This window comes from Pempheris klunzingeri, chromosome 12, assembly GCF_042242105.1.
Source record: "Pempheris klunzingeri isolate RE-2024b chromosome 12, fPemKlu1.hap1, whole genome shotgun sequence".
Classification (NCBI taxonomy): domain Eukaryota; kingdom Metazoa; phylum Chordata; class Actinopteri; order Acropomatiformes; family Pempheridae; genus Pempheris; species Pempheris klunzingeri.
Genome location: NC_092023.1, coordinates 25,313,216 through 25,336,001, shown reverse-complemented (window position 1 = coordinate 25,336,001; position 22,786 = coordinate 25,313,216). Strand labels below are relative to the sequence as shown.

The window sequence follows — 22,786 nt, the reverse complement described above, 5'->3', positions numbered from 1 at the left end:
TCTTCCTACCTGGATGACATCAGTGAGTCCGGCCTGGCCCTGTCACAGCCACCATCCCTTCACCTCTCCACGTTTCCAAGTAGCTGCCAGCGGACAGCTCCGTCCTCCTCTCTGCGCTCATTGGTCACTCCAGCCGCCCATCACGCGGAGCCAGCTGCGGGGCATTCCCTATCCGCGTGCTCCGTCGGAAATGGCCGTCCTTCCGCGGGCCTCCATTGGACGGGGCGGCTGTCAGTCGGCCTCCCTCACGCTGAACGCCGTCCGCCTCTCCGGCTCTCTGTCTGCCGAGTCCGCCGTCATATTGGCTGCGAGAGGCAGCGGCGACCACGGCAGAGAAGAAGACCCCCACCATGATGCAGGACGGGCTTTCGCGACATTTAAAGAATAATTTAGCTTTTTAAATGGTTTTGATTAGTATTTAACTAATTCATTTTAAAATATTCGGGATGATACCGTCAAGTAACCACGTACCTTTTGTGCTTTCATCCGACACCGTGGTCCGCAAGGGGGATGTATGCCTGACTTCTCTTAATAGCCATTTTTTGCAGACAAAGAGAGCTTTTGAATAGAGCTTTCAAAAGGCACACGGGTAAGATGTGAATTCGAGAAACAACCCATTACTTGTCGTGTCTGTCACGTTTGTCTGCTCTGCATCCTGAAGCAACACACCACCACTGGGTTTATTTGTGTAATTTTTGTGTCGATTTTTCTCAAGCTAACACGCTAAACCCCGCTAGCTGGCTAGTTAGCCAAAGCTAACTGAATCCTTACAGACTCCCACTCTAGGGAATGCTAACAGTTAGCATTTTTGACAGCTCGCAAGCCTCAGCCGCTAGTTAGCTAAGCAGTCTGTGTGTGAGTTAAACGTGTTACCAACCTGCAGAAATTGATTTGTAATGTCTTTCTCAAAAATCTTACACGTGTGGCTCATCTCAGCAAGCCGACCTGGCAAATATGATCCCGGCTAACGTTACCTGCGGGGCTGTAGCTAAATGTAGCGGTGTATGGTTAGCGCGTTAGCAAGTCCGCTAACTTGGCAGGGACCAGGGAAAAGTGGGGCCTCCAGAAACCTAAAGGCCTTCCAACCCTTTCTATATGCCAGCTATAATAACGGTATGGCTCCGTAGTTGTGTGTCTTCTGTTGCCATTAGCGGTGAAACACAGCAGTGATCTGTCAAGGCAGCTATGATGTTAATTTGTATGACGAGATCATATTCAGGACCAGACAGATTTGTAGGGGTAGTTGACATTACCTCTAAAGACAGTTTGTCTTCAAATGCACATTTTCTATTGTTCGATTTTGCAGTTTTATAATGAGAGTTACTTATTTTCTACCTGACTTTAATGTGTTTTTTGTGTGAGTGCTGAGATCAAACTACCAACAAATCTACAAAAGAGCAGAATGATTACTGTTAAAACACAATGTTGGTGCACTGCTGGACAACAAGGCAACACCAGGTTGCAGGAATATGTTTAACTGCTCATATTCTGACCGGTTGGTTCTTTGCAAAAGTATTTTTTTATGCACCTTTTTGTGGAGGAAAAAGCTGCAGTTCGCCATGTGAACATTTCTATTAAAAGTGCAATATTTGCTTAGATTTAAATGATAGGAAGGATCAGAGTGATTTATCAGTCATTTACAGACCCTGTGTGGCTCTCTGCCATGCCACATATCTCTCAGAATGCAAGACGCTGCAAATATCTCATTAACTCTGGTCTGGTCTGAGCAGAGAAGGCGTCCTCCTCTTAATCTCGTCTTCTCTCCATCCCTCTCTTAGATCAGTTTGATCCCAGGAGAATGGGTGTGTTGGGCTGCTGGAGAGCAGAAGTAGCCTAGTTCTGTTTCAGGGCGGCTTTAAATGGTTGTGGACTGGATCGCACTATTTGTGTGGCTGTTGTTATCAATGGCGACAGTCGTGGAGTATTATATCAGATGACAATAGTTTTAATAATCGATCTTGAATTAGCTGAGCAGATTTAATTCTAGGCAGCCATCTGTAACAGGCTATGTCCTAGCATTGTGTCTCCTGCTGTCATGAAATGTAACGTCAAGGTTAGAATGTTGCATAGATGATTAGAGCAAGAATCAAACTTGACTATAGCGTCGGCTTGCCATGGTTTTACATGGTTCAGTGCTTTGTTGCATAATGTCATCGTTGGCTGTTTTGGACAGCACCAAGAGCTTATTTGGCGTCTAACAATGAATTCTTAGGTATTTTAGTTAGCATGTGTTTTCCTGTTTAGGGATGTCCATTATTGGCCACACCTAATGGGTTTATCATTAAATTATGGGCGCAGTTATAGACATGTTTAATCATACACGGGCATAAATTAAGTTTTGGAGATCCTGGCCCCTTGTTGCCGTGTGTCTTGGCCACTGGAACTTTTCATTGTTTGTATTTTTGAAGCGATGACCAAGCTGAGGGATAAAAACACACCAGCCCGGATGGAAAATCCAGCCACTCAAGATGAAGATGATAGTTAGCCTCACAATTCCAGTTCAGACAGCAGGGTGTGAACATGCAGTTTAAGTTTGGGCACCAGTGCTCTCATGTTGGCAGTAAAATTGCAGAATTAAGATAAATGCTGGAAAATTTAGGTTGAGGCTGGTGAGACTTTGTGCCCCAACAAAAACATTGATGAGGAGCAATGAGTGTTTGCATGTTTTGCTTTCTGGAATCGAATTAGCAGAGCACTAGAAGTAGCTCTAATACATCTTGAGGCTTGTTGCTACTTTTGATGAAACCTTGGATTCCCTGTCTAAGTGAGCTCAGGATTTTATAAGGAACTGTCAAGACCTAGTATGCTATTGCGACACCATACTGAAATAATACTTAATCATACTGCAGTTGATATGCATCATGTGGTATTGTCAGATGACACGCTGCTTTAGTATCAGACCAGCAGATTTTAGTTACATCGCTTCAGATGGTTTGTAAAATTAGACTGTTACATTATTTATTGTCATTACATCAGTCATTTCTTTCTGATACCTAATCCGTTTAATGAAAGTCAGTATTGGTGCCTACACTCATTTGGTGAAGTTGGGGGCACCCATGAACAAATTTAAATAATCCTACCTCATCCTTAAATTAAGTAACACATTTGTGGAGCTTACTACAAGTGCTGTTTAGAATAGAGCTGCAACTAATGATTAATTTCATAATCGATTCATTCGACTGATTATTTTCACAATGAATCATTTCATTTATAAAACATCAGAAATCAATTAAAAATGTCCACCACCCTACAGCACAAAGGCGATGTCATTATATTACAAGTGTGACCAGTCCTGAAACCAGAAATATTCATTTTGCTGTAAAGTAAGACCAAGAAGAGCTGCAAATTCTCAGCAAATGACTATTTTTCTATCATCAAATTAGTTGGTGATTGACTTTATTTTAATTGACTTGACAATTGACATTAGCGTAATCAGGATGACCTCAGTTGGAGCGACATTGTTTGTGCATCCCTGGGTCGGCTGAAGATCCATACGACGTGTACATCTGCCATTACGTAGGAACAGTGATCAGTGCCCGTGCTGTGGGCACAGTGCCAGCGGTTTTCCACACCACAGGAATGGGACAATATAAGGTGTTGCTTACCTTGATGACGTGTTGCAGGTTTGTGTCCACACAAACTTGTGCCAGCTGCTCTTACCTGCAGCGCTTTATCAAACCAGTTCGCTGTGACTGCATTGCTCAGTATTGCACATGATATACATTTGACAGCATAGATATATTCACAAAATATAGTCTGTCTTCAGGATGCCGTTTTATTTGTTTCTCTTAAATACTTGTGGAGCCTATAATCCTTTTTGAATGCACCACTGATCAGTTGACAGTCATACAAAAAAAGGAAATTCAAAAGAAAAAACTTTACTGAGACCAAATGTTGAATATAGATGTTCAGAATCAGGCATAGTGATCTTATGACGGCATTATTTCATTCAAGTAAGTACATTGTTCTTTTGGTATTAAAAATGTAAATTAAATCATTTAGTTATGAATGCCTGAAAAAAGGCCATGTCGTTATTTGAATCAAGGCTGCAATTTTGTATTTAATAAACTTTTGTAATGATTGGTTAATAATATGACCAAGAATTGATTAATATGTATTGCAGGTGGTACAAAATATCCGCAACAGCATGCCATCATTACAAATGTGGGTTTTTTCCGCCCAGTGTTGCCGCCCTTGGAGATTGTGCGTCACCACGAGTGATGGCAACAGCAACCCCAGCACGATTAAGAAGATTTTAAACGTAATTACACGTGACACCGTTCGCGCCTGATAGGAATGTATATGCCACTACGATTGTGGCTATATTTTAGGAGAAAGTATGAACATCAAGTTCAGATACATCCAAAATGATTAATTCAGATCTAGTTGCAAAATAACTCCTGGCCACAGCTGGCAGCACTGAATGACTTGCTAAGGATTAGTGTGTGTGTGTGTGTGTGGGTGTGTGGGTGTGGGTGTGTGGTGATGATAGCATATGTTTAATTGTAACAGATTAAGTTTTAAACGCAGCTTTAAAATTTGTTTCAAAGCAAGTGTAGTGATTCTAGTTTGCACCCAAAACAGTTAAGTGTAATTAAAGTTGAATTGCAGTAGACAGATGTTCCTATGATGGAATCCATCGGGGAAATAATTCCCAACACTTAGGAATTTGCTGAAGTGGCATTTGGTGTTGAAAAGCATGTGGGGCTTTGCCTTTTGATGTTGTTGGTTAGAAATCACTGATCACTGATGTCTAAAGCGATTAGATTGGGAGTTTAGGCCGTTGCTGTGTTCTGGCTCGTCCCCTTGAGAGAATGAAAGGAAGATGTCCAGCAGAAAAGACAATACGCGACACTGACTCAGGCTCATTGTGCAGGCGCACATGGAGCACAAAGCAAGTCAATACAGGAGGGCGGACACTGACCTCATGAGTTTGTTAGTGATGGCATTAACACCGGCCTCAGCAAATCAACTTCACCAGTCATGTGCTGAAGACCAGCCTGGTTTCCTGTGCAGTGCAAGTCCCATGTCTATCTCAGCTGACCGTGCTAATCCATAATGTCTTTATCAATATCAAAAGGCAAACTGAACTCTGCATGCAGGTCAACACGATGCCTGGTATTTGGATAGCTGCTTCTAGTCCAGAAGCAGATTGAATGGAGACCCACTACAGTAGGACTAATACCCTTTTTTTGTGTGCAGCATGTGATTAATGCTAACAGGGTTAGGGATTCAGAATTTCAACAAGAACTCCTAAAATAGGAGGGCATGGTCTTATGAGCACTCTGATGTGCTGCTCGCCTCTTGTACTCGACCAGCGTTGGATAGGTTATCAGTGCGGTATGTTTCGGTTTTGTTCAACATTAAGAGAGGGATAAAGCTTGTTCAAGTGATAAATGTCCAAACTCAGTGTTGTAATTTACTCACTTTTAGGAACAGAGAGGTAAAACATTAGTGTGAAGACTTGGAGAAGTGCTTGGTTTTGGATATTAGACACATTGGCAAGTTATTCAAGTATCTGCCTGTTAGCTGCAGTGATTTGGATTGCCAGCAGCCCCAAAATATGCACCTTAATAAATCCATGAAGTCGAGAAACCGCGTCTGAAAGAGGGAAGGAAACGGAGGATTATGGAATCCTTCGATGTTTTGTCTTTGGCAGTCCACCTACCTGCGGTGACTGTGTTCACTGTAACGCTTCCATCATTAGAATGCAGTTTGGTGCAACTTCCAACTACTCGTCAAATTCTAGTAGAGTGATAAATCAGCAGCATATGTGAGTGTGTATTTGCATGTACATGTGCCCTGTCTGCTGCTGTTACAGGGAAAGTTTTTGGTCAGGTCTAGACTGGCTCTGTAATACAGTACATACCAGCAGATCAGCTGTGAGCAGATCCTGGGTTCATTTATAGCTGTGGCCTTGTGTCCCTGCACGTCTGCCTGGCAACTCCTAACTTTGCTGTTCCAGCTACTCAAGCTCACCCACCTCTCAGACACTTTGGCCCCGTTATACTCTCACCATGTCTAATTACTAGATACACAGTAGTCTGGGGAATTTAAATGTAGGACACTCTTTATGTAGCTCCTACCTCAGTGTTAAATGTAGGCGCCGTCGCTGCTGTGAGGTTTCTCCACCTGTGATTTAATCCGTTTTGTCTGCTTCTGTTATATTCAGGTCCCAGGGGCTCCTATTGATGAAGAAAGTGGGCAACATGTGGAGCAACCTGAAGAGCAAATGCCAGACACTCTTTCACAACAACAGTTCAGGACCCAGTGAAAGCAGGGTTGAGGCCGATGCCGTCCACTGCGTGTTGGATCTTGGCCAAGGAGGCGACTCAGGTGAGGCTCAGGCGTCAGGAGCCTCCAGCCCATCACGGAGCCTGCTGCCAGTGCCAATGGTGACAACGGGACGCCGCCATCATAACTGTGTGTCGGACATCCCTCAGATAGTTGAGATCACTATCGACAAGGACACTGAGGATGGGCGGGGGGGATCAGGGGGTGTTCCCCTGGCTCGGAGAGACTCCTATTCCCGTCATGCTCCATGGGGGGGCAAGAAAAAACACTCGTGTTCCACCAAAACCCAGAGCTCTCTGGAAGCAGACAGGCGGTCTGGGCGCTTACGGGGGAGTGGAAACCGTAGGGACAGGCGTTACGGGGTTTGTTCCATCCAGGAGATGAGTGACTCTGTGTCTGGGGGACGCAGTCTGAACGCTCGGTCTTTGCGCCAGCGGCTAAGTGATACAGTAGGGCTGTGCTTACCCCTGCCCGCTCGCAGACGCTCCCGCTCATCTAAGAACCCGGTCACCTCCAAACGTAAGATTCACCTGACGGAGCTCATGTTGGAGACCTGCCCCTTCCCACCAGGATCAGACCTTGCACACAAGTGGCACTTGATCAAGCAACACACAGCACCGGTCAGCCCGCATTCCTCCACTGCCCTGCTGGATGCCTTTGACCCGGCCCACCCTTCTCCTGAGGACGAGGAGGAGCGTCTGCGTGAGCGCCGCAGACTCAGCATCGAGGAAGGTGTGGACCCACCACCTAATGCACAGATCCACACCCTGGAGGCCTCAGTGCCGGGCTCCTCTCTCTACAAACTGGGACCAAAGATGGCTCCTGGCATGGGAGAGGCCTCTGGGGAGGGCCGGGCCTCAGGGGCTGGCAGCTCTGTAGGTGCTGGATCATCGGCGGCCTGCGGACAGGTGTTGGCGGCTGCAGCATCAGCCCATGACTGTGACTCTGAGGAGGATTCCACGACCCTCTGTCTGCAGGCCAGGAGGCCTAAACAGAGGCACGCCTCTGGGGACGGTCACCTGAGCCGGCAGCAACCAGGGCCCTGGAAGGTTCACACCCAGATAGACTACATCCACTGCCTGGTGCCGGACCTATTGCAGATCACAGCTCTGCCCTGCTACTGGGGCGTGATGGACCGCTACGAGGCTGAGGCACTGCTGGATGGTCGGCCAGAGGGCACCTTCCTGCTGCGTGACTCGGCCCAGGAGGACTACCTCTTCTCCGTTAGCTTCCGCCGTTACAACCGCTCACTACATGCCCGCATTGAGCAGTGGAACCACAACTTCAGCTTTGACGCTCATGACCCTTGCGTTTTCCACTCTTCCACCGTCACAGGACTGCTGGAGCACTACAAGGACCCCAGCGCCTGCATGTTTTTTGAACCGCTGCTTACAGCTCCTCTCCATCGGACCTTTCCCTTCGGCCTGCAGCACCTGGCACGAGCTGCCATCTGCCGCTGGACCACTTACGATGGTATAGGCTCTCTGCCGCTGCCCCCTGCCCTGCAGGACTTCCTCAAGGAGTATCACTATAAACAGAAAGTACGAGTTCGCTGGCTGGAGAGGGAACCGCCACTCAAGGTCAAATAGGGTGGGCTTCTCCGATGCCTGTGCACACACTGCAGGAGGATTACAGAACTTAAGAAATTCCTCATTATCCAATTAGAGGCTATACTGACATGGCTCTCTTTCTGAAGGGGGGTGGAATTTAAATGTAACAAGCTATACAAGATTCATTCTAATCTTTGTTTTAGTTATTACTTGCATCACAGAAAATACATATGATTATATTCAGTATAACGCTGTCTGGCAAGCACATGTTTTTGTGTTGAACAGGTTGTTTTGACAGGGAGGGAAGGCACAAATATTGGTGCTTTGTGTCTTTTCTCTCCTGCTTTGTGCTAAATGTTTGCCTGATCCCACAGCATCGACCTGCCTGTAGACCTGCCTGCATGCCTCCCTTGTTCATCCCAAATTGCTGTTTAGGCCCACATGGCTACATTGTACAGTTCACTTTGTGCTCTTTCTAGTTTTTCCCCTTAGCTTGTCAAAGCACCTAGTGGAGCACCTTCCCAAAAGGGTTCTAAGGTGTGTGTGTGGGTTGAGAGGGCATCTGGAGGTGCTATGGGTGTATTGCATCAGCGCTTGTCCCATGGATAGAGCTACATAAGGCACATTCTTTGCCATCTCTTTGCACGCATCAGCTAAGCCAGAAATGGGGACAGATTCTGAAAGGGTCCATAGAGTTCAGGACAGCACATCAGGGAAATGAAGTGCTTTCTAAGGACTATAGATTAGTCCTTAGAAAACACAAATTCCTCCTTAAGCAGATTTGGTGAATGATGAATAATAAATAACAGTCTACTGTGTCCTATTTAGTGAGCAAGCTAAACTTGTCAACTTTATTCCCACTGTGCAGCATTGCTTTTAAGACGGGAGGGACAGATTGTAAGGAAATCTTCTGACAATTGTTGCAACAAGTTGTCAAAGCACTCTGTCCTTTGTCCACTGGCCACAGGCACTTCAGCTCTGTGCATATATTGTATGCACACAGTCCATTTCTTCCTGTATGGAATTAAAACTCTGTTTTATGGCTTTACCGTGTTTAGTTTTACACCCGTTTCCTTTAGTCAGCATCATTTGGTGGCATCTGGCATACAGACAGCCAGTTCTAGTTTGCTATTTTTCGTCACCAAACTCTGGTAACATTGGTGCAGGTGGCACCGCACACTGGTCACAGTCAGGAATGCCAACAAGTCTTTTCAGAGGGAATGTGTGATAAGTGGTAGGAGAGCATAGTGGTCAAAAAATCATGAACGAGGAGGGCAGCTAATCACAAATGATACCTAAAAGACTCCGCAATTTGAATGCTGTACTCTTTTCCTCCTTAATTTATATGTCCTTAATGAAACCTTGTCAATGTGGTGAGCTGTTGTGATGAAGAGCCCTGTGTTGAACGAGTTGAAGTAGCCTCTTCTACGACTTAATGTTTCCCCATTTTAAAAAAAACAAAACAAAAAAAAACAAATTACTATAAGGCCAACAAATCCCATCATTGCCCAGTTGCATTTATAGTCCTAGTTAAAGCACTGAGGTTGGCATGTCTCTGAGAGCTTTAGTTGGGACAAACACTCGTGGCTAGCCAGTCATCTCTGATGTGTTGAGAGAAAATAAGTGTAACACCTACGTGCCTTTTTAGAGAACCATTTATCTTGTTCCATAGTGAGCTGCTTTGTAGTCCAAACCAGGATCCGGAGGTGCTTCAACACAGTCTACTCAGATGCCATCAAATGAGACTGAAGACTGATGAGCTCTCAGCTCTCTTACTTCTGGTGCACGTTAAAGTTTTTGTAACAGATACAATTCTAATGGTGCTATGCTGGTTATTTAGCTATGGCGGATTATTAAATGATAAATTGTACATTAGTGACATCTGTTCTCACTCACTAATGCATGCATTAGTCTCTCGCCACACTATGGCCTGTGTGGTAGTATTAGGTTGTTAGTGGGTCCAATGCCAGCCCTTCTGTAGCATATTTCAGCGCAAGATATTAATGTCCAGCCCTCGCCCTATAGGTGCTACTCTGCAACTTGACATACAGATCCTAACGAGAGGGCGTCAACTCTTTGCTCTGAGCATTTTGATCTGAATAATCCAGCTTCTGGTGGCATTGCACAAGTTAGCCACCAGCAACACTGTTTGTTCCAACTCTTAAGTAGTAAATGCAAATGCATACGTACCTGGCTTTTTGAAAAACTAAGTTAGTTGAATTTTGAATAGAACGTGTGCACATGACTGTGAGATTATGAGACAGGTGGAGACCAGCAGTGTGGTTCCCTCGAGGCATACAGAGAGAACTTTTTTTTTTTTTTTACTTAACTGTGAGTAACTGAACATTTTGAAGGTGGAAACCCTGCAGGAAAAGTGTAGAAGTCAAATGTTAAAGCTGAAACACGCATGAGAGCATGATCACTGGAAGTGTTATTTATCAGTTAGACATCAAGAGATTGTCTATGCAGGTGGTAAAAGATAATTTGTGTAGCTATAAGGGTTGATTTTTCTCACATGCCCCTAACCAATCTTTTACTCTCTCTACTACGATGTGAATTGATCAGAAGAAGTCCCAAACATTTTCTGCTGGCCTGCACTTTGTGCTCAGAAAGCTTGAAAACCGCATGTTAAACATCCACACGTGTCAGCGAGGCAGAAGCCAGTGTTAACCAGAGGGGAATAAGGTTGACATGGGAGTTGCTCATATGTGCACTTTTATGTTTTGGGGATTTTTAGCATCCACACTGTCAAAGAGAAGGAACGTATCTCTTTTTGAAAACCCACACACATCGCACTATCTTGCTCACTGTCACCTGTCTGTCATGCTTCCACCCAGCAATAGCGTACAACTCCTTGCACAGCGCCCCACCCCACTCGCAGGCACTAATCACAGGCTAATTTTACCATGTTGGGACATAAATGTACTGGGTACTAAAAGGGCCACTCTGTGTTGCCTTATGGCTGCTGTGTGGCTGAGGGAGGCCTTTTTTTTTTTTTTTTGTTATTATATCCAACTGCTCTCTCTCCATCTGGCCACATCCCTGACATCACCGTGCTGATGTGGAGGTGACTGTGGTGCGGAGTGAACTAAGGCCTGTTTGTCCTACCCTCTGCTCTCTATCCAACCCTGTTAGGCTGAAGTTAACATTACGAAGCAGGAGGAGGAGGAGAGATGGAGCTGGCCGGCTCACCGAGAGCCCGGCTTCCTGTTGTGGCAACAAGAGGGCAGGGATATGTTGAAGTAAATAGCACTTTAATTGTGTACTTGTGTTTTACAGTGCAGTCTGCAACTATTAGGACAGTGACATGTTTTTTCTGTATCGGCTCTTTACTCCAGCATATTGGCTTTGAAATGACTCTTCGGCTAAGTGACAACTCTCAGCTTTAACTTCCACCTATATCGCAATTAGTTGTAATCTTTCGTAATCAGTCACTGCTGAGTTCTTGGAAACTTGCTGTTTCCTGTCACTTTGATCTTTGCTGTTATTCTTGCTTATTTTGGTAGTTTTTTCCCCTCAGTCTGGCCTTAAACAAGTGAAACATCCCCAGCAGCCTCGTCTCTCAGTCTGCTTTGACCTAAAATTGGTGGCTTGCATTTGCAAAGAGCTACAGTCCCCACTGTATACATCAAACATGGATATGAAGACTCAGATGTACTAAAAGCTGAGAGTCGGCCCTCAAACCTTTTTACAGTCGTCGTTTCATTACCAGCATGCTGCACTGCAGAGCCAAACAACTGAACGTCTCTCCCCGTCCAAGTATTTCTGGACCGCACTGTTCGTGTTGTAGCTCAAGATGGCAAGACGTGTGTGAGTGTTAAGCAAAAGCCGGTGGTCCTGAAATATTTCACTTACATTCAGGCGTTGTAAGCTGTGTCAGTGGAGTTGTGTTCTCCGCCATGCTGCAGAGTCTGAGCATGCCTGTGTGTTGGCTGGGAGTATCTTAGTATATGGACAGAGCCACACGGAGGGTCCCAGTGGAGGGGATGCAAAGTCAACTGTGAGGGGTGATGACAGTGACTCCTATGAACAATGTGTCTTTGCCCCTTGTCCCACCCCCATTCCCACCCCCCCACCCCCCTTCTTCTTTAATCTCAGGCAGGCCCATTTGCAAGGAGAGTCACAGGACCCTCTCAACCCAGTTTTCCCCATGGGAAATATCTGACATTAACCGTAGCACATGTTTGCCATATAACCCGTAGATTTAGGAGAAAAAAAAAAAACCTTGTATGTATGATGAATGATGGAGTTCTGTAATAGGAGTCTGACGAAAAGAGGTTTTGTTCTTCTGTGGTGCATTAACTGTCTGGAACACACACACACACACACACATTTGCACACACTTGCTATCACACTTCATCTGACACTACCCCCAGGTATTGACACACATCCACACCCTCCTCCCACCACCCCCACCCTAAGCCAGGGATATGTAAACATGGACCACATTTAGCCAGCACCGCCTTTCTCTGTCACCCTCCCAAAAAAAGGGAAAGCAAAGATGGGTGTTTCTGTGTATATTCTATGTTCTTAAGAAAAACAAAATGCCGTGAATTGAACTATTTTGACCTTATATTGTCATTAGCATGACACTATTTAGCTGCACTATGAGAGCCTCGTTTGTGGCAAGAAACCACTGGGTCTGGTCTGGATGAGAGACAGGCTTGTTGTTGTGTCGCTAGCTGCCCCGTTAGATACAGCAATACCCCTGGATACAGGACTCCCACCCCACCCCACCCCACCCCCCACCCACCCACCTCGGTACGACTCATGGTTTCAGCTCTTAGAGGACAAGCAAAAAAAAGATATTTTAAACATTTTTTTTCATGTTCCCATATATATATTTTAGAAAGCTGGGTTAAGTGCTATATGCAAACAGAAAAAAGATCTATGAAAGAATTATTATTTTTTCATTATTACTTCTCCCTAATATGCAATGGAGTGTAGTGTAACAATGGTTGCAATCCTCTGTCACTTTAATGCTGTATGTGCACATTGGTTGCTGTGTGGATGTGGATGCTGAGGCAACAGGACTTGACAATGATGGGAACTAATGGTTGTCACTCTGCAGCACCGCCGTGTTCCCAGACTGCCTTATTCGTTCTGACCAATCACAAGAGCCCTTTAAATCCCGGGCCGCAGCCGCCGCCACTGGCTGACCAAGCTGTCGTTAGACGAATATCGCTGTTCCATTTTCTTCCGCTTTTCCTTGCTTTTTCTTTTTTCTTTTCTTTTTCCCCCCTTCCTTCTGCTGTCAGGTAGGATTTGGAGCGTGTAAATGGCATAATCATGTTCACATTTCACTGTCTGTTCTGTGTATCTGCTTCACCATTCAGAGAAAAAAAAAACAGTCGTTTTCCAGTATAACCTGTTCATTTTTAAGAGCCGAATGATGCGACACTTGTAGCTGTCACTCTTGGTGCTTGGCTTATGCTTCATTGTCTTAATATTCCAAATAAAACTGTTAAGTGTAATCCACACTGGCCCATGATAATATTGAGTATGTTTTTTGTTTTTTTTTTTCTTTATCATGCTCTGACACACTGGTGTCCCAGCAGTTAGTCAGCAGTGAGTTTTCTGTGACTTGTGGGTTTGTGATTTCAGTTAATGTTTAGACAGATGGTGGTGAAATTGTACGTGTCCAGCTGGTGCGTTCAAGTCACCAACCAACATGTTGATAACATCAGTTGAACCAAGTATTGATGTAATGACACAAACCTTTTGCTTCTTCCAGAGAGCAAAATAATGCTGTAAAATCAGACGTACCACAATACAGTATACTTGACAATATACAATATACGTTCAATGTAGTGAAACCTAAATATCATAAATTACTTTGTACCACTTTTACAATCTACATTTGAAATGTTGTAGAAAGAATCTGAGGATCAACACATATACTCCCTCTTCCAATTAAATACCAAAAGGATAGAAAACATCAATTTAAGAAATTGTTCTTTTAACACCTCTGAAATGTGACTTACATGCAACTTCCAACCATTTACTCAGTGCACTCAAGCACACGCTCACGTTCTACAGCTAAAATTAAAAAAACAAGTCCTGGCCTGGAAGCCATGAGGCTGCATGACGTCAGGTCCCATAGTGAAGAACGTGGTCTCAATCTGTGGACCCCAACTGCATCACCAGCCGGCAGCTTGTAGCTGTAAACTGGACGAAGCCCTGATGACCAGTCTGTAAGCTGCTGACCCAGTGGATTGTAGAAATAGAATTGCAAAATTCCAGGAAAATGGAATGGTGTAACCTTTCTATGGAAATTAAATGGAATTCATGGGAGTTGCAAGGAAATACCGGGAATAAAGTGGAATTACAGGGATTATTTGCTCAGGCTGTTTTTACATTATGCAGATAGAAACAACCCTTTTACCATATCAACATAATTGTAAACCCGTCTAATAGAAATGAAAAAAAATCAACAGTTTAGTTGAATTGAACTTAAAATAAATTGACTCATTTAAAACTCAAATGAACTTTCATTGAACAACAAAATTCCCCCATGGTCCCCCTCCATAAACAAAAAGCTCATTCACAGATAAACCTGTAGTTTAATTAACCTTCTGAAGACGAAGCCCTTTGCTCATAAACAGAGAGAACAAATACATGTTACTTTGTCAAATACACACAATGTTAAATATGCCATGAAATGAGTTAGCTAGCTAGCTAACTGGCTAATGGGGAAAGCTACCTTTAAAATGGAGCTGAAAATGTGGGGTTTAAAGTGAAAAAGCAATTTATTAAAGAATGAATGCAACTATGCCATTTAGCTCCTCAGTTAGCAATTAGCACAATCAGGCTGCATCCCACATGGTAGCACAGGGTGACGGCTAGCTAGTAAAAACTAGCTGAAGGTGTCGGGTCATAAACTGTGCATCACATGTTAAAAGCTCCCATCACGCATCACTGCAGGATCATGCACTGATGATGATCATGATTGTAATTTTACTGAATCCCTGTTAAATGGGATGGCAAACGATCTGTGCACGGTTCATGGTTATGATTCAATATGTGGAGAAATTCTTCACCAAAACATGCCATGAGACCTAGTGTGGCTTTCCCCCCTAACGAGTTATTCACTGTGAACAAACTTGCATTGTGCAAAATTTGCCAAGCTAAATTTCCCTTGGGAATTTCTGGAAATGTGCCGCTCCTTTGCAGCCTGAGGTGAGATGCCACCATGTCTCCTGCCTGCATCAGGACCACGGGCAGATTCCAGCATAGGAAACAACTCCTCTGATTACCAGTTACAAGTCAACTACAGGGAAATATATTGATTGATTGATATTTGAATTAAAAGATATATTCTTCCTTATTTTTTTCTGCCTACAAAATAAGTTAATTTTATGTCCAAATTTGAATGGATCCACTTTGATTGAGACACATTGGGGCTTTGCATCAGTAACAAGCAAATTTCACTTTGAGAAATGAGCACTGAAGAGGATAAAAAGAGATATCTTTTTGGATTCCAGATGGTAAAATATCTCCTGCCGGGCAGTCTCAACCACAACATGTAGATACTGGTTCAGCCTTCCACCCTAATAGGCAGGTGACCCCCGCTCTCCTCCTCCTCCTCCTCCTCCTCCTCCTCCTCAGTCTAACTCCGTCCCTCAGCAGCAGCTATGCAGACAGACACGACCAAGCTGCCCGGAACTTCACAGTTAAGTATTTGTTCATTTGAAATGAAGTATAAATAGCATGAGGGTTATCGGTTTCAAGTTAACTACCCAAGGCTTATGAATAATTGACGCTCTCCCAGGAGGAGGGTGAGGCTGAGGGTAAGCTGCCGTACAGGGCCGGAAACTTTCTGCCGACTCAAAGAGACGACAAGAGACCGACATAACTGAGAAGTAAGCTCACATAAACTCACCACAGTAGCCTCGTATCCACGCTCTCAAAACACACCCTCACGTCTCCCGTTGAACTGTCTGGTGCAACCAGAATAGAAACCGAGCAATGAGTCTCCAGCAATGAGCTTTGGAATCTAGAGTTGGATGTGGGTCGCTGACAAGAGGAGGAGGATGAAAGTGCAGATGATGAAGGTCTTGTCAGTTTATCATCAGGCCAAACCCTCCAGATTTGATCTCGGCGCGGCCCAGTCAGCTGTGTCTGAGCGGCCTCCTTACAGGCCCTGTGCACTCTGCTCTATCTCCGGTTGGCACGTCGAGCTGCAATAACCAGTTGTTGTTGGCAGCAGCATCAAGAGACCTGTCAATGGTGAGAACCATCACACTGCTATCAAGATCAAACTTTTTGTGTGTGTTGTTCTTTGCCAGCAACGTTATTTGTGTTTTTATGTCATTTGATAATGAGGGCTCACACAGCAATACAGTGCTTTTTGGTACGAGACAACAACAGTCAGTACATTTCCACATTAGTGTTATCACATGCGATGTGCTCTCTAATGCTTTATTTTTTTTATTGTGTGGGAAAGTGTGCAATGTTTGATGCAGTAAAATATCTCATGACTGTCAAACGCTGTTAATATTGCAGCAGATATGGGGAATGGACTCTTGTACGGCAACTTTCTCGTCTATTCCAGCACTTCATCCTCATCACTGAAGAAGAGGGTTCGTTCACACTCCAAAGCTGTGCTTCGGTTCAGCGTCGTCCCCAACGACACTTCGATATCCGGACTTGCAGAGCTGTGAGTGGAACCGCTGATTGGTGGATGACCTGCCACTAGCTGCCCCTAGAAAATATTAAACTAGAGCCAACAGGGGGGCATACTTTGGCCTGGTTATAAAGCTAACAAGATTTGCCCACCAGCACCCCTAAAGCGCACTAATATGTTATTGAGAGCCGAATGGGAACATCCAGGCTCTGTTCCAGAAGTAAGAAAACCTCATTCAAAATCCCATTGACATTTAAGATATCATAAACTATCAGTCCATCTGTGGAACATGATCTATCTCACCATGCGATCTATATGTCATGTGGTTCACCCCATGTGTCCGGATAATGATGATAAGTAAAAAAAAAACATGCCCTAGACCATCGCCAAGACATGCAACAAGTTTCAGCTTCTAACAGAGTGGACTGTAATGGAAACCAGGTTGTGTTGGACCCCAAGAGCATGCTTCATCTTTTCACAGAGAACCAAAATGCTTACTGAGAAATTGCATTGAGCGACAGAAGCCAGCGGAATAGAGGCTAAGCTGGACGTGAGCTTATGATGTTGACTCTCTATATAAAGCTAAAGCCAGCAGCTGGTTACCTTAGCTTAGCACAAAGACTGGAAATAAGGGGAGGCAGCTAGCCCGGCTCTGCAAAATCCACCGACCCCACAATTAACACGTTTTCTGTTTGTTTAATCTGTACAGACACAGAAAGGACAATTTGGGGCGGTTAGGTGCCAGACTGTTTCCTACAGATTAAACAAATAACTTCTACGCTGTTAATATGTGAGTGTGGGAGTTAGTCTAGAGAGTTTAGAGGTCCTCAAAGACAAATTTTGTTTGCCTTGGACAGAGGCAGGCTAGCTTTCTCTTCGAACTCACAGAAATAAAGCTAATGACAATATGTTTGTTTCTTTAAGCTGCAACATACTTGGGTTAAGATCAGTACTATTGTGTATTTAGTATACCACTGATACATGGGAGGCCAGTTCTACTCCCCCATACGTTGAAATCATCCGCAGTGTGTGGGGAAAACGTTGCTCCTGTTACATTTCTCGGGCTCATCTGACTCCTGTCTCACTTGTGAACTAGTTAGGCTTTTCATTTCCTCCACTTCTCGTGCTCTGAGCCCTCAGTTCTCCCCACACCCACAGCGCTAAGCCCAGAGCTCAACACAGATACACACCACATGGCTCCCTACATGTTATCTGCACGCAAACTGCAGTAACACTGGCAAGACGGCGTGGACGAGGAGGAAGAGCGTGGGGAGAGGGATAGGGCCGAGGCGGTAAGAGACACTGCTGCTGCTTCTCTAACACTGGAGCGCCGCCAAGTCTGTGGCGGCAAAGTGAGCGTTGACCTCCGGTTAACCTTACGCAGACGCGCACTCACACAAGGCTTACATCCATATTTCATAGCAGAAATACATCTGCCGACAGTATCTTACACCCACCGCGGAGCTCACCTCCCAGTGGCTGAGAGGGCCGAGGAGGGCCGGGCCTGGAGGTTGCTCCTCTTCCACTGACTGAGCCAAGAACAACAGGGCCAATCGCACGATCATGTGGAGCAGAGGAGCGGAGGCAGCTACGGGGGCTTAAAGAAGGAGGATCCATCGGTCCAGCCTCCAGCTCCGTCTTTCCCCGCTACTCCTCAAATTTATTGATCAATAACTCAGCTCTCCGTCTGGATCCGACACAGCTGGATCTTTTCATCATGAAAGCTTCCGAACAGGTTGTAGTAAGTGGTAGCTTCCCCTCGTGACCTCTGCCCCCTCCCACCACCCCACCACCCACCACAGACCACCTGGAAACATCTGCTGGCCAAATGAAGTCCAGGTTCTGATTCACATAATCACATTAAAGCCAAACCCCATTGACACCCCCCACCCCTTCCCCTTCTCTTCGTCGTTCTCTCCACCCCTCCGCTCCAGAGAAGCTGGACCACATGTGAACAGTCAGTGAACGGCATCTGGACTGACCTTTTTTTTTTTTGTTGTTGTTCTCTGGCAGAGACACTGGAAAATTTCAGTGGGCATGTCCTGTTAATTCCTCTGCCTTTCCCCCCGCTTTTACTCTTTCTCGTTCTCCATTGCTGCCTCCCTCCCTGATCCTATCTCAGCCTACGTCTACATGCATGTATATATGAACATACATGGGGGAATGTTTTGATTGTGAACACATCCAGCTCAGATTGTAGATGAGTATGTCCCGTCTATCCTCTTCTTTCCCCTTCTTTCTGGTTCTCTGCACTCATCTCTACCGCTTTTCTTCTCTCCCTTTCCCCCTGTGTCCTTCTCCTCCACTGCAGTGTATCATTGCTGCTTGGCTGGCCTCTGTGTAAACCCTGCAGCCCTGCTTACTCTCACCCTCGGCCTCTCCGACGCTCAGCGAGCCTCCGGAAAGTTCTCCTCGCTCGGAGCGCTGGCATCGGGAGCCGAGTCCATGTATGTGTTTATGGAGTTCTGACAAATTCCTTCCTCCTCGCTCCCTCTCTTGCGTTGCAGACTTGACATGCGAGCATTATATTTAATCCCTCATTGGCCGTGCAGGCAGAGGCAGTGTGGTGGAGGAGCTATGGGGCCTGGAGCTGGAGCTATGGCCTCTGTGGTGGCTGGTGCACTATTATGGAGGCAGCAGGACAGGCGAGCGATGGTTCAGATAGGCCTTGTGGTAGAGCTATGGGATATGTGGTGAAGCTGTATTTTCTTATGGCGGGGTACAGCCTGGGTCACTGGCTTTGGGAATACTGGTCACTCTGTAATTGATTGAATTATGAATAAGTTGCTAAAATCCACCAAGTATTAGGTTGTCCGGTAGATATTGAAAAAAAGAAAGAAAAGAAACTGAGTCTGTGCCTGCTTTCGAGCTAACTGTAGGATACTGGCTGAGCAGAAAAAGTTGACAGGTCAGAGACAAGATACCAGGCAAAGACAAAAGTAGTGGGAGGGTCACATGTAGCTGTCCATCATCTCCAGTCTTCACTCCTCACCCCGGGACTTTCTGCTGCCGCTCCTTAAACATGTGATGCTTGACCTCCTTTTAATCCTTTAAACATGACAAGTGACAATGACGTGCTGTTATTTATTTAGTCCCAAAACATGCAGCCTCTTCAGCACCGCCCGTGCTCTGATTGGTCAGATGATCCTGGACTTCTCTGTATGTGATGGATTATTCTTCTTCAACAGGATTTTTCTGGTTCGTTTTTTTTTGTTGCATCACGGCCTGATTTTCTGCTCGATGCAGGTTTACATCTGCTTTCTGCTAACTGGGTTAATTCAGAAATTCAATCGGCCTCCTCTACCAAACTAATTCCAAATTCATTACTAATTTATTTACCAGCAGGTTCCAGTGATGGTCACTAACCTGTGGATGTTTTGGCTCCCTTGTATTCCTCATCTGTCTGCACCGTCTGTCTGTAGTTTGTGCTTTTGTGGTGTCCTTGTCTGTTGTAATAATAAATGTGTGTTAATAAAAAGTCATTTTCCTGAGTTTTCTCTTGCTCACGCAGAGTCAATTTGCATATTCAAGTCCCTTTTTTGGGTTTTACCTGAGCTGAAGTTGTCCCCGGTCCCTGTTGTCGCTCTTGGCTGATTCCTGAGACCCTATCGGTAATGCTATGTTTTCCCCCACACTGGGGTAATTTTCCCTACAACCCAGTCGTACCAAGCCACATTATGGCTAAAGTCAAACGTTAAAATGCACAGTAAACTTATGGTATACCACATATGGTGCTGCGAGTATAAATCAGACCCATAACAACCCTGTTAGTAGACAGTTTGGCCCCCAGCCTGAGGTCAAATTACAGTTGCGAGTAGACACTTTGAGCTCTTTATCGGTAGTTTGACATGCTGGGTTCATTCAGGGATGCCACGTGGCTTCTGAAACGCAGCAAAATGGATTCAATTGACTTAAATATCATATGATAGCATCTGAATCCCCATTTATCGTTCGTATTTGGGTGGAGATGCGTCAGAAATGTCACTTTCGCAAACAGGGAACTGGACAAGGCTGCACACTTATGCAATGACTGACCAGGAGTGGAGAAGTGTGAATGAAGACAACTCTCAAGTTCTCTTTTTAGAGTTCCTTACATAACTCCTTCAATCTGTTTTATCACACGAACAACCAAGTGCAGCACTGTGAATGCTTTCGATGTGTGACTGTCTGAAACTGTGAGCTGTTATATTCATGTTTCATTGCATTGAGGTTACAAACAAAAAATATAGAATGTGATGCAGCCAAGAGGAAGCGGGCATCATGTGGACATGTGGAACTGGCATAGATCCTCTTGTCATTAGACGTGGTCTGACATTGTATAGATAGACGAAATGACAGCTCTCCAGAAGTAAACCTGTAAACCCTGCCCCCTCCATGTAGCAAAAATCAAAGTTCTTCCCAAAGATGGGTTCTGTCATTGTGGGTAGTTCTTCTCACTCAGTTACTGCCCGCGTTAACAAGCACACGTACAACAGTTGTGTTCTGCTGCGAGAACATTTCTGTCAGTTCAGTAAACCTGCTCGGTCTTCACTTCCTCAGATGGTGGGATGGAGGACTGTTGGACGTGAGGGCTGTCGTTGGGGTTTTTGCAGCCAACAGCAGCACAATGTGTGTGCTTTGATCATACCTTCGACATCTTATTACCAGAGCCAGTGTTAGCCGCAGAGCGACGGTGGACAGCAGGGTGGCCTCAGGTTTTCAGTGGGTGGGACTGTCACCACCTTTTTTTTTGTTTGTTTTGCGGATGCGGATGAGAGAGATGAGAGTGAACTACAAGAGTTTGGGGCCGTAAAACCAAACAGTGAGTAAGATAGATTATAGAATAGAAATATTTCATTCTGCAGCAAACAGAGAGCATTAAAATAGGGTCCTGAAAATACATACAACTAAAGATTAAGTCCAAAAACACATCAAGCTAAACAGACACATGGTGTCAGTGCGGCATACCTGTCAGAGATGAGCTGTAGGACTGAGGGGAATTCAAGAGTCGATGATAATTCTCCATCTGCTCTCTACTGTAGTGATCATTTTAATAGTACTCCAATTTAAAATCTAACAATATTGATTAGGCCAGCTTTAAAACGACCCAATAACCAGGAGTCATTCTTTAAAGCTTTGTGGCAGTGCTAAACAATACAATAAATCATTTGTTAACTGTGACCACGCTGATGAAATGCAAATAGACCCCGGACTGCCTGAAACCGTGAAAGGCGTCAGCAGCCCGGTCCCTTTACTGTCATGTTCTCTGCACGCCGTGGCGCAAAACAGCGAGACAAAGAGAGGGGATCAAGGCGAGACAGTGAGAAACGAGGCTGTTTTGCGGTTTCCTTTCAGAAGCGGCTTTCCCAGAAGAGCAATCAGCTAAGGGTGACCACAAAGGAGCCCAGAGGCTTTTCATCCAGGCCCCAGGGTCTTTTCCAGGACAAACAGGGGGAGGGTCGGGGGGTACAGCTGAACCACTGCTTAACTGTCACACTGGCCCCTCTCTCTGTTTCCCAGTGACTCACGCAGCTGTTGTCGCACCACTGGGCACCGGCTATATGACCACAACCCACACAGGTTGCGGAGTTTCACTTGTTTTGTCAATGTGTTGACGTATTGTCCCTGGCAGATCTGGTCCTGAGTGCCCACACGCTGTTTACAGGCTGCTGGCATGTTTTATTTTGTCTGACAACAATGACACATGTAACTCTGCTCCGGGGATACAAACACAACACAGTGAATGAATGATCTTCTTCGACAGACTCTGCATGTATACAAGCGTCTGACTGTAGTTTCATGCCACTTTTATTGATGATGTAAATCTTGTAGGCGAGCTTATCTTTACCTATGTTAGCTAAATGCTATTTGTTTTCAAGACTGGCTCCACCAGGATGTTTTGTGGTCCACATTCAGTACTTTTGCTTTGGACGGAACCTTTATTATCAGGCATGGCAATAGTTTCCCTCAGTGGAATTTAACAGAGTAATTTTAGCTGCTGCCTCTTATAATCTTTGTTTCCCTTGCAAAGATTCTTGGAGCTCCTTGCTCTTTTCTCAGCAAGGCTCGGCCTCACATCCTGCATGGGAGCTGCCCAAAACAACCACAGGTCATTGAGCAACTCCACTGGAGCTCTTGCTTGTTGAGTAACTTGCTCAAGGGCATCTGCGGATCTGAACTTGTGACCTCTGACATCTTCCCAATTATTCCAAGGTAATCTAACTCAAGCATTTGCTTTGTCCATTATCGTAAGCTCATTTCCAGACTTCCTCTGTTCTCCAGTTTAAAGGAGGATACTGAAGGATAATTCTGGATTATTGAAACTTTGGATTTGTTT

The 22,786-nt window shown here is 45.1% G+C and overlaps 1 protein-coding gene across 2 annotated transcripts in view; it reads left to right on the top strand.

The window, feature by feature from the left end:
• Window positions 1-314: 314 nt before the first annotated feature.
• socs5b (suppressor of cytokine signaling 5b) overlaps window positions 315-22,786 on the top strand; it is a 66,771-nt gene continuing 44,299 nt past the window's right edge. The window contains exons 1-2 of one of the 2 annotated variants that reach the window (XR_011585263.1): window positions 315-589; window positions 6,173-8,385. Coding sequence is in view for 1 of the 2 variants with exons in the window: in XM_070840481.1 (XP_070696582.1) it covers window positions 6,192-7,883 (1,692 nt within the window). In the remaining variant the exon portion in view is untranslated. Of the gene's footprint in view, window positions 590-6,172; window positions 8,390-22,786 lie in introns of those variants that run through there. The other variant, XM_070840481.1, reaches the window with a different exon arrangement.